The sequence below is a fragment of the Camellia sinensis genome, chromosome 8 (genome assembly GCF_055761805.1).
Source record: "Camellia sinensis isolate YWXY chromosome 8, ASM5576180v1, whole genome shotgun sequence".
Lineage (NCBI taxonomy): Eukaryota > Viridiplantae > Streptophyta > Magnoliopsida > Ericales > Theaceae > Camellia > Camellia sinensis.
In genome coordinates, this window is record NC_138968.1 from 80,473,423 (window position 1) to 80,485,919 (window position 12,497).

At 35.4% G+C, this 12,497-nt stretch overlaps 1 protein-coding gene and 1 long non-coding RNA gene across 4 annotated transcripts; both read left to right on the forward strand.

Annotated features, from left to right (window-relative positions):
- The first annotated feature begins 232 nt into the window (after positions 1-232).
- On the forward strand, positions 233-11,324 carry LOC114292092 (patatin-like protein 6). Of its 3 annotated transcripts, none has more exons than XM_082882892.1 (3): positions 233-2,012; positions 5,261-5,572; positions 10,489-11,324. In XM_082882892.1, exons 1-2 carry the CDS (start codon positions 888-890, stop codon positions 5,531-5,533), a joined length of 1,398 nt encoding a protein of 465 aa, XP_082739018.1. In that variant the 5' UTR covers positions 233-887; the 3' UTR covers positions 5,534-5,572; positions 10,489-11,324. The 3 variants fall into 3 exon arrangements, with proteins under 3 accessions (XP_082739018.1, XP_028091804.2, XP_028091805.2); XM_028236004.2 differs by lacking the exon at positions 10,489-11,324 and having other exon boundaries at positions 280-573; positions 667-2,012; positions 5,261-5,815; XM_028236003.2 differs by lacking the exon at positions 10,489-11,324 and having other exon boundaries at positions 5,261-5,815.
- On the forward strand, positions 3,007-4,608 carry LOC145797004 (uncharacterized). The gene is made up of 2 exons (XR_014337886.1): positions 3,007-3,166; positions 3,381-4,608. It is a non-coding gene; the product is annotated as an uncharacterized LOC145797004 (long non-coding RNA).
- Positions 11,325-12,497: the final 1,173 nt, after the last annotated feature.

Genomic DNA, 12,497 nt, shown 5'->3' on the forward strand with positions numbered 1-12,497 from the left:
TTACTAATTATAAGTTTTAACGATAATTTATAAAAATCGTGACAAAAAAAAGTACTAATTATTAATTTTAGAAACATGCAAAAAATCGTTACAAAAAAATTATTTTAAACAATAATTTTACTAAGATTTATTTTTAATAAAATTTAATAAAAATTAATTCCAACTATTAAAACATATTAATAATTTATCCTTTGATTTATTTATATTTGTGTAGGATATTTGTGTTTAATCCACATTTTAATATTTTATAAAGCTAAAAACAGACATGCCTACCTCCTCGTCTGCCTTGTTTTGTTTATGTTATATCCTTGGCGCCCTCTCTGCATATCCACAGAGAGAGAGAGAGAGAGAGAAACTTAGAGAGAGAAAGCTGAGGATTTAATCATTTTCTCTTCTTGTTTGTTTTAGATGGGTAATGATTGGAGTTTTGTTTTGTTGAGATTGAGGGCACAAATTTGCTTGATTTTGTGGTTGTGAAATGGGAGTGATGATGAGTTTGTTTAACATCATCGTCTTCAAATGAAGGCACTCTGAATTTCTGCTCGAAATTTAATCGACAGGAGTAGTTTCGAGGTAAAGCTTTTTTTCTTTTCTTTTTTTTTAATACCAAATTGAGTAATATAGATATATTCCCCATAGGGACAACAAGTATATATGTATGTATAGGGTGGTGGTGTATATATCTGGTGAAAACAATCAATAGATTGTATAAAGAAAGATTAGGACAAAATCTTTACAATCACTTGATGAAGAAAGCTATTTGTATCTGAAATTAATGCAAAAGCATTATTAGCCATTAAAGCCTCATGCATTGAAGGAAGGAGGACCATACGAAAACGCTTCGGAAAATCCTTAAGCACTTTTGTTGAAGAAGATTGTGCTGAGAAATGGCTTGTAACCAATCCGAAATGCAAGAGCCGAGCATCGACACCGATAAGCTCAGCTACGAGATTTTCTCAATCCTCGAAAGCAAATTCCTCTTCGGCTACGACGACCAGAAGCTGTGGATTCCGAAGCCGATTCCTCCGGAGACGGAACCGAAGTCTGGACTATCGACTCCGACGACAACCGATAACGGAGTCCAATCAATCAAGAACCAGAGGGGCAAAATCTGCATACTCAGCATTGACGGTGGTGGAATGCGAAGCATTCTATCAGGAAAAGCCCTAGCCTACCTCGAAAATGCTCTGAGGACAAAATCGGGGAATCCAGATGCCAGAATCGCCGATTACTTCGACGTCGCAGCCGGCGCCGGCGTCGGAGGAATTTTCACGGCGATGCTCTTCGGCACCAAAGACCACAGCCGTCCGATTTTCCAAGCGGAGGACACGTGGAAGTTTCTGGCTACGCAAGGAAAGAAGTTTTACCGTTCATCCTCCGGTTCAGGTTCCGGCGGTGGGAAAATTATCAAGAAAATTTTACGCAGCCGTTCAGGCAGCGCCACCGGTTCATCGACGGCCGGTCTGGAAAAATCGATGAAAGAGGTGTTTATAGACAGCGGAAGGAGTTTGACGTTGAAAGACACATTGAAGCCGGTTCTGATACCCTGTTACGATCTCTCTAGCTCGGCTTCCTTTGTGTTCTCGCGAGCCGATGCTTTGGAAACAGACAGCTTCGACTTCCGGCTCTGGGAGGTTTGCCGGGCTACATCGGCTGAACCGGCAGTGTTTGAACCGGTTTCGATGAGTTCGGTGGATGGGCAGACCCTGTGCTTAGCGGTCGACGGGGGATTGGCGATGAGCAACCCAACGGCGGCGGCAATCACGCACGTGCTACACAACAAGCAGGAGTTCCCGTTCGTGCGAGGAGTGGAGGACATTTTGGTACTTTCACTAGGAACCGGTCAGCTACTTGAAGGAAGCTACGACTACGAGCAAGTCAAGCGCTGGAAGGCCAAGGACTGGGCTCGACCCATGGCTCGTATCTCCAGCGACGGCTCAGCGGACTTGGTGGACCACGCCGTGTCGATGGCGTTCGGTCAAAGCCGTAGCAGTAACTACGTCCGCATCCAGGTACGTACGCCCCTTCCTCTAAAATGCGCCGAATACATTTAATAAATAGATATATCATACTATCGTATCATATGGAGAAATGCCAGACACTCTACTGATTGATCAAAAATTCTAACAAATATCTCGGACATTTATGAAATTTTTTTGGTCATTCTCTTATAGTCTCTTAACATTATTGTATCATATAGGTAACATGATACATTTATGAGTAGTGGCTTTATTTCCATTGGGGACGACGTTTGGGTTTTGTTTTGCCACTTTGGTTTGGAGTGCATGAGACAGCGGTAGCCAGGCTGGTGCCTGCTAAAGACGAATTGAGGAGAGTTTTTGTCTTTTTTGCATTGGTGGTAGGGCGAACTGGAGCACCAAGGATCTTCTACACTATGTTTGGATTGAGTGATTTGAAGAGAAGAGAAAAGAAATGGAATGATATGCATTTCTCTTATTTGTTTGGATAATCTAAGTAGAGAGAAATGGGAAGAAATGGGAAGAAATGGAGAGAAACTCATTTCTCTTATGAGGCTCATTTTCAATTTTCCCAAAAGTGGAGAGATTGGGAGAGAAATGAAACTACTATTTTCATAATACCTATTTTGTCCCTATAAAAATAAAAGAAATAAAATGATTGAAAATATAAAAAGGTTATTTTGGTAATATAACATAAAATAATTTCTTTTCTTTTCTCTTAATGAAACCTAACCAAACAAGAATGAGAGAAATCACAATCATTTCATTTCTTTTATTTCTTCTTTATCCAAACAAAAATGAGAGAAATCATAATCATTTCTTTTCTTTTCTTTTCTCTTATTACTTAAGTAATCATTTCTTTTCTTTTCTCTCCTAAATTACCAAACATAGTGCTAGAGTTTTTTTTTTTAAATTTCTTAAAGTGGTGTGTTGTATGGGTGAGATTTAATGCTAAAAAATTGATGTGACTTGTCATTAAATCTCAACCATACAACACATCACTTTAGGAAAAAAAAAACTCTAAAGGATCTTCTTTCTTTTTTTTTTTTTTTTTAATCTCCAATCGATTGGCAGAGGGGTTATTAGGTTCAGGAGTTTTTTTGTGGGGTGGGTGTTGGGCAGACACGCACTACCACTAGAAGATGATGACTGGAAAAGTACGCAGGCAGGTAGGCTAAGCCAATAAGGCCATGTTTGTTTGGGCGGATTGGATTAGCATTTCCATGACTAATAGTTCTAGGGGTACAAATTCATTGGATTATGTATCCTATCTTAACTAATAGTCAAGTTTAAAATAATTAGTCCGTACTTTAATTGTTTAATCAAACATTGGATTAGTAATTTTATTGGACTATTAGTCCAATCCCAAGCTCATGTCCACCCAAACAAACATGACCTAAGAGTAATGGCGTTCCTCGTGATGCATTGGGTACTCAACCAACCAATTTTGGTTTGTTTGGGACTTATGACCACTCCTGTTGTTCCACCTAAACTACTTCCTGCAAAATTTGATTTTTTGCCTGATTTGGTACGGTGTAAATGAGTAATACCATGACATTGGATTAACAATCTCATGATTCATGTGGTGTTTGCAAATTACAAATTACTAATCTAATTTTTTATGTTTTTATGATTCCTATTTTGTCTACCTCTGTTTGGATGTGAACTATCCATTTTTTTTTATATTAATTTTGTGATTGGGGTTCACCATAATAATTAGAAATTGACATTTTTCTAATTAAGTATTATTTTAATGACTAGTCGTCTAGAGTAATGGACTCTGGTGAAAGAGTCATTTCAGAAAGTGACAAACATGAACAAAATTGTTCTTGTTTTTTGTGTTTACACGGGTTGCGTAAGTTTGTTAAACCTAACTACCCTCTTTATAAGTTTGCATGATAATACTAAAAAAAAAAAAAAATTATCCCTTTGACTTTTCACCATTAGTTTTTAATTTGTGAAGTATTGTTGTTTTGCTAAGGAACTATGTTAAAAGCTTGATTGAACGAAGTAAAGTGATAGATGAACGTGGGATAAAATCCATTATGTCAAGAATCTAACAACTTGATCTGTGTTAGAAATTCTTTTCTTTTTTAATGTTATTAAAATGGTCAAATCAGACCATGTTTTTTGTTTTTATTTTTGTATGTATGTATGTTGATTGTAGTTTTCAGAGATTTTTTTTTTTTTTTTTGAAATGAATATGATGTGTTCTATGTATAGTCAAGCTTGGAAAATTGGGGCTTACATTTTCTAACAGCTGAAATACCCATAAAACAGATTTACTAAACTGGAAGGCTTGATGATACTGATTTTAGAACTCCGGTTGGATGTTTATATATAACCATCAAAAGGGAAAGGCAACTCTGGTTTCTGGCTTTGCTATTCTTTCACTACCTTATGTTAGGCAACTAAACTTGTGAAAAAAGGTAGGGGGATTTCTACCATTTTTTGATATGGTCCACCCTTTTCCACTTAACCTAATAAAAGGGCAGTTTCTCTCTCATAGCATTTCAGAGATTTTATTAGCCTTGTCATCTCTATATGCTGGATGCATTATTTCCAATGTAGTAAAAGAACTTGAGGCAGAGAGATTTTCACACCAAACATTGCCAAATGTTCAGACCCACACACTTGGTCCCCTCCAATTTATAAAATAATAAGTCTCGTTTGTCAACTATATAGTTTAGTTAAAAAATCACTATAAATTGTCACATCACTTTCTTTACTTTTCTGCATATTTTTTTGTAAAAAGTTAAAAAATTATTAAAATAATATGTTCCTAAATGAGGCCTTAGAATAACAAATAAATAAAATTACCATGTAGAAATCTCACTACAGAGGGAAAACTAGCAAAGAATAGGATGAAGTATAATATTGGAAAATGACAACCTCTTAATGGTAAAGGAGAAGGATAATTTTTATCAAAGTTTCATGGAGTAATTTACCTGAATTTTTTATTTGAAGTTAGTTTTAAGCCATATCTTTTTCAGCCTATTTCTCAAGAACTAAGTGAATTCACCAATGGCAATACCGTGCAATTTTGACAACTCTCCTAGGCTTTAGTTTTTTGTGGTGCGCAGTGGTATATCGTTACAATTTCTTTTAATTGTTTTGAGTTGATTGAGTTATGATTCCCCAGGGCTTCTAAATCGACTTGGTTTGTTGAGCCTTTAACACTACTGTAGCATATCAATTTAATAGGAACTGCTTTTAAGTGGCTAATTGGATGGCTCGTGTGTCCTCTAAGTACATTTTTTGTCTCCGGTTTTGCATGACAGGCAAATGGATCCACCTTGGGACGTTGCGGGCCTAATGTTGACTCAGACCCCAGCTCCGGCAACGTAAAGATGCTCATGGGAATAGCCGACGAAATGCTGAAGCAGAAGAATGTTGAATCTGTGCTCTTTGGTGGTAAGCGAATTGCAGAACAGAGCAATTTCGATAAACTTGATTGGTTTGCTGGAGAGCTTGTGCTGGAGCATCAGAGGAGGAGTTGCAGAATAGCTCCCACTGTTGCATTCAAGCAAGCTCCCACCCCTGGATCCACCTAGACAATTCTCAACAGAAAAATACAAAAAAACAAAAAAATGGTATGCTTTTGTTTTAATCCTGTTTCTATATAGTTCCGTGCATTGATTGGTATTGTCACATTACATGATCTTTATCACTCATCACATCTAACTTAAGCTTTGCTCATATCAAATTGGCCCCAGCTCAATTTTTATAATTGTAACAACTCATGTAACCGATATCTTTTTATTTTTCTTTATGTAATCTCTTTATATACTTTTGAATATATGGATTTCATGAATCATAATCACAGGATGTTGGTATTGTCTGCTTGTACCCGTGGGCTTGTGTTGTCATTTTTTAGTTGAAACTCAGTGACAGCAGGTTGTTGTTGTAGGAAAACACTATGATGTGTATTATATACACCTTATAATTAAAAAAAAAAATAGTATAACTTAATATTTTTTGAGTCATAATTTAAAAAAAAATTATCGTAACTAAATACAACATGAGGCATAACTAAAATAATATCATAATTAAAAAATAAAATAACATAACTAGAGGTGCATATAGTACACCCCTTTATGTTGTGTTTGGTTGGAGGATTTAAATAGGGATTTGAAAAGAGAAATGAAAAAGGTAGTTAAAATGTTAATAAAATATATTTCTATTTCATCTAGTTTTACATATCTTTTCTCTTTTCTTTTTTAAATTTCTCTCTAAATCTCCCAACCAAACGCAGCATGAAAGAATGTGTACATTAGAATTTTCTGTTGCTGTAATTGTTAATCAGAAATTTTGAGGGATGATGTAGGGAAGAAACCCACCTTGTCGGCCTACCGACACTGATTCTTAGAAAAGAATGAGGGCTTTGTAGTCATTTGCGAAAACATCCCTAGAAGTACATCCATTTAATTTCTATATACACCCACTACATGCATGATAAATCTTGCACCTTACCTAGAAGTACTTGTACATATGGGTCTACCATATAAATTTGTTGGGTAGATTAGAATATGCCAAAGGGTCAATTTTTGGGCCCTTGGGGCTTATGGTCATTGGGGAGGGTATCCTATATCATTGTGGTGCCCAAAGACATGTCCATAGCCTGAAAAGGAGGTCCTGTTGTCTTAGTCTACGGTAGAAAATTAATTTGTTTGCTTTCCATCTTAGCTGGAAAAATGTACCTTGGCCTTTTGAAGCGAGAAATACACCTGAGCATGTGGCAGTTTGCATGGGCTGACACGTCAGTTCAAGCCCCTTGACATTTCCTAAATTGACCTCATGAAAAAATTTATTAAGATCCTAGTGTCTTTGACTTTAATGGAAGATAGCAGTCACTACAATTTAATTTAAGAGGTGAAGTTATTGGTGTATCATGGTCGGTATAAATATTGGAGCTATTGTTTAATAGCATTACTCTTCGTCAATAGATAAGTGCTTCTATATGTGTTTCTTTTTATTTTTACTTTGTATATATCTATATAATAAAATAGGATAGTTTTTGAATTTATTCTACATACATTTGATATTTGGACGGCTCAGATCTATTCAAATTATAAAACAATGACTGAGATATATTTTTTAAAAAATATCTTACATGTAAATTTTTAATTTTCCGTTTCTCTCTCTTACTTTTTCCTTTTCTATCCCATCCTTCTATGATCTTATAATCTCACATTTTTTTCTCTTTTCTTTTTATTTTTTTTATTTTCTCTCATTTTTATTTTTTTCTCTATTTGTTTATTTTTTTTTATTTTGTTCTTTTTGTCCACTTATTTTTATTCATATTATATGAAAAATTCTGCGATCCCAAAATTAGGAGCCAGATTTTATTGTGTGTAATGGAGATTATATTAATGAATTTTTTAGTCCACAAATTAAATGAATTTGAACAATTAATTATTATTTTTAAATATATTAAATACTTGATAGACTTCGTAAATTTAAACCTCATATGAATCTTTAATATCTATATAAGAAAATAAGATTGTTTTTGAATTTATCCTACATGTCCACTAGGAATTTTTTGAGAATTCCAAAATTTTATAATAAATTTGTAATTTTATCAGATTAAAAAAAATTTAAACAGTGTTGGAATTATAATTATATTTTAATTCTAATATTATTTACAGTGTGCTTGAAAGTACGGGCATACTCTAATATGCATATATGTTGATAACCAAGAACCGATCTTAGGTATGGTCCTTTAGACCCACCCAGGAGTGTATACTTAAGATGTGTGTGCTCGCTAGCCTCATAAATTGGATGAAGTAAAATATTAGGACTCGAATCTATGGTCTCCTGGATTACTCTAAATGGATGTACAGTTATCTGCTTTAAAGTTGAGGAGTTCTGGTAGAATGGTTCCGCTCCTTTGTAATTCTCTCTGGAATTTGTAGTGACATCTTGGTTATGGAAGGGCATGGGCTGAAACTTGAAAATTCCCCATTGAAGGGTAAGGGTCATCTTTGGTGGGGACCAAATGGACTAAAAAAATAAACCTGCTTGTTTATTTTAGGAGAAATTGTAATTCAGCACATGTTTCCAAAATAAATTTCAAATTAATTGTAAAACTTGTCTACTTTAATAATTGAAGTGATAAACTATGTCATGACTTTATAAGTATTTTATTTTATTTTATTTATCTTACAACTGATCTGTAATTTCCCCTTTATTTTATTTTCAAATAACACATTAAGTGGTTTCCCACACTGCCATGCCAGGCACTTGCTCAAGTGTCAATTGCTAGCAATAATCAAATTAAGCTGATGTGTACTGTTCACTGGGGGATTCTGAAACAAATTCTTTAAAGAGGGAGCATTGTGGATAAAGACGTGCACACCTAATTGTCCGGACTGATTATAGGTTCAGTCCTGTTCCCAACCAACTTTAAAACATAAGAATGGATCAAAAGAATTCTTTCAAAAAAATAGAGGAAAGCTCAACATCTTGCTCTCATATTTCAAAAGATTTTACGAGTTTTGTAAATTTTCTGTGGTTGAGATCATGGGGCCATGGGGTTGATATTGTGGATGATTTTGGGTGCCCATGTATGAATACTTTTAAGAAGATGGTGCGTCTGTATTGGATACTTAAACTTGTACTTAAGGGTGGTTGTGGTTTGGTTTTGAACGGTTTTTGGATCGGTTTGGACCGGTTGCATGTATGCGGTTTGGGAAAAATTCAACCCGCAACCGCTTACAATGCGAGTTGAGGTTTGTGAGGATAGGGTTCACGGATGTGCATGTGGTTGCGGGCGGTTTTGCTGAGTGGATTTTTTTCTTTAAAAATTTATTTTTGAGCCTTTTTTTTTTCTCCCCATTTTGTCAATATTTATTTTGGACTATTTTCTCCTCATTTTATAAAATGCTCCAACATTAATAATTAATGAATTAAAATTTATAAAATTTAAAACATAACAAAATCAATTCTTAACACAAATAAATCATTCAAAATCCTAAACTTTTAAATCAAATCATAAACTAACACAAACACATCTTTCAAAATCCTAAACTAGATCATCAATCTCATTTACTATCTACGACTTAACAATACAATTAAAGTAAAATCATTCAAAATTCTAAGTTTACCTAAAAGTAATTCTTTATTAACTTTTACATTAATCTAAAATGTAATAATAAAATAACAACGGTCAACCCAGGAGTGGGTGGGATTGTGGTTAAGGCTTGGGGTTTAAACTCGAAGGTCACATGTTCAATTCCCTCCCCCCGGGCCAATCTCCTGGGCGAAACACAGTTGGTTAGGAGGTTGGACCTCAAGTTGTCTAATCAGCACTTGGTGTGGGTTCAATACTCCCCCGCTGAGGTTGGACCTCAAGTTGTCTAATCAGCATTTGGTATGGGTTCAATACTCTCCCACTGTGTGAGTCCTGACTTAAGCAGAGCTTGTCTTGGGAGGTCAGGGCAAATTCCCAGGTCAATACTCCCCCGCTGTGTGAGTCCTGACTTCAGCGGAGCTTGTCTTGGGAGGTCGGGACAAATTTCCAAGTTATAGTCTCCTCGCTCGGAACGGTTAACAGGACCATGGTGATCTCTGCAAGGGGCGTTGCCTTGGACCTACGGGAGGGTAGGCAGGATTTTCCTATAAAAAAAGAAAAAAAAAAAAATCTAAGTGTGGGCGGGTTCTTGCGGGTGCGGGTTAAACTCACAGTCCGCAATCATATTATATTTCAAACCGCATCTACTTGCATTGTGTCTGCTAAACCGTCCATTTATATGCGGATCGATTCGGGTTAGACGGGTTGTGCGGTTCGAATAACCCTATGTTAGCTCTACTTGTACTCATTAGACAGTTCACATAACACACTGGATACACATTTAAAGATGTCATTTTTTTTTAATACTCAGAGATGCTACACTTAGAGGATACACATGTTCATTGTTTAAATACACGAACACATTATAAGTACGAATAAAATAACTTAATGGACACAATAATTAAAGAAAATAGTGTCATATTTTATTTTTTATTATTTGTGAATGAAATATCCATATGTATGATAAATAATATAATTATATAAAATTATATATTTTGCATATATTCTCACATGTTGAATCTTGCATTTAAAAGTAAAATAAAATAAAAATTATTATGTTAACATGTTTGTATTGTGTTTGAGTTGTGTGACATGTCCGTATTATATTTGAGTTATGTGGCATATCTATTTTGTTCTTTTTAATTAGATATGATGTATGAGTTTGCGTTTCATCGTGTGATGTAGTGTTTCCTTTTCTTATTCCCCTTGAGCTCTTTAATAGTTGAAAGTTATGGGTTAATACGCATCGGGTTTTGTGCTCCTTCATTTTGGTTTCTTCATCTTCTATTTTAAGAGTTTTTCATAATGCAGTTGGTCATACAAGTTACTCTTTTTGCTCTTTACCTTTGGGCAATTTACTAGCACTACTCATTTAAATTCTTTCTTGGTATTAATTTTTTTTCTCTCTCTTTTTTTCTCTCTCTTTTATAAATGCAGGAAATGAAAAAACTGAAAATAAGGAAGAGGAAAAGAAATCTAGCTAGCAGCTTTTACTTTTGAAAGAGAGAGAAGATAGGAAGAGAAGAGGGAGGTCAGAGAATTGGGTGAAAAGGACATTCAACTGTTAAAAGGGTGGATGATCTTTGGTGGATATTTTGCCTGCCAGAGGACAGGCATTGTGGTGTCCACTCCACTTTTCTTCTATGACAGAGACCAAACCATTCATTGTGAACTTTGAAGGTCAAAGAACTTGAATCCCATTTGAATCCATCCTTTTGATTTCAAATGAAAACTTAGGAGTGGGAAACATAAAATTGTTTCCTCCTTATTTTCTTCCTTTCCCCTACCATTTTCCTACCCCCCCATTTTTTCTTTTTCTTTCTCATCCTAATTTTCTCAAGAAACTTCTTTGTTGAGTGGTTGATTAGCTTTGTGAAGAACCCTCATTTTCTTGTTATGACTTTTTTCCCCTTCAATATAGATTATAGTGGTGGAGAAGAGAAGAGGTATCAAGGTAGGTCTCTTTTTTAGGCAAACCGACCATATCTCCTTAAAATAGGATTGATGGATGGTCCAATATGGGCTTTGGGTGTGGGTCCCTTGTATGCAAGAGGGGAAAAAAAAAATATTTGCATTTTGCTTTTCTTGAACTTTTCTTTTTAGTTTTGGATCCTCTGTTTGAATTTTACTTGAGTTATCTTTATTATCTTATGATTGTTTGGACTCAACAACTTGGCATTATTCCTTTTTATATTTCTTTTGTAAACTTTTCCATGGACATGAGTGGTGGTGGGCTGCAGTTTAATGTTCATTTTCTTTTTGAGTTTTTCCTCCTTGTGCTTTTTAACCCCTTTTCATTGCTAGATGATTAGTGGTATTGGATGGATGTGTTAAAAATTTTCCCATTATGTCTAATTTTGTCTTGTGAAAATTGAATTGCTCAATTTGATTAGGCATAATGATGATCTCATCTAATAGCACCTTAATTACAATAGCCGTAGTATAAGATGATGATAGAAGATGATAATATTGGCAACCTGTTAAAGAGTTTTTGGTAGGCAAAACTCAAAGATAATTTTCCATTGTGTTGTTATTTACTTTTACCTTTTTACTCTGAACCCCCCATTTTTTTGACTTCCCACCTTTCAAAATCTTCACCTATATTTCTTTGGATCCCTACCTTATTCCCAACTTCACCCTCTTTCTTTGCACCCCTGTCCTTCTCACTTTCCCTTTTCCTTCTTCTGCCGCCGTTACCCTTCCAGCAAACCATTCCACCCCCCTCACCACTCTAGCTCCTCTCCACCACGTCCTCACTACCCAAGTCGCATCTCTAGTGGCTCTCACGAATCCTTAATTTGCGACTACCGCCCCTCTTTGCAATTTACCCAGATCTATTTCAGTAGCCTATGACCAAACTACTACCATTTGTTCGGTGGTATATGTTCAAACTACTGCCATTTGTTCGGTAGTCTACATTGCCAAATCTAGTTCGGTAGTCTATGACCGAACCACCACTATTTATTCGGTAATATATGTCCGAACTAACACCGTTTGTTCGGCACAGGTTTCCCGAACCAAATACAACAATTTCAATCTCTCTATATTTGTATCCTTTCGTTGACAAACTTTTTTTGTTCCAGTCTGTTATCCAGGTAGGCAACCCAAGAGGGGGGTGAATTGGGCTATTAAAAAATATGGATAGAAAATTGATTGCAATTAATTAAGTAAATAATTTTAGTAGACAATCAATAAAACAGAAAATAAAGGAGAAGGGAAGAAGAGCTTAAACATAAGGATTTATAGTGGTTCGGCTCATTGGTCTACGTCCACTCCTCAAGGTACCTCATTGAGAATTCCTTCACTATGAATCGAATCAATACACCACTAAGCTTCTCCTAGCTTGTGGATTTTTATAAAGGACTTACTCTTATTTGTTGAGAACCTCTCAACTAAATGCCTCACTTGACAAGTATTTCACTCAGAAAATAAGGAATAAGAACAAC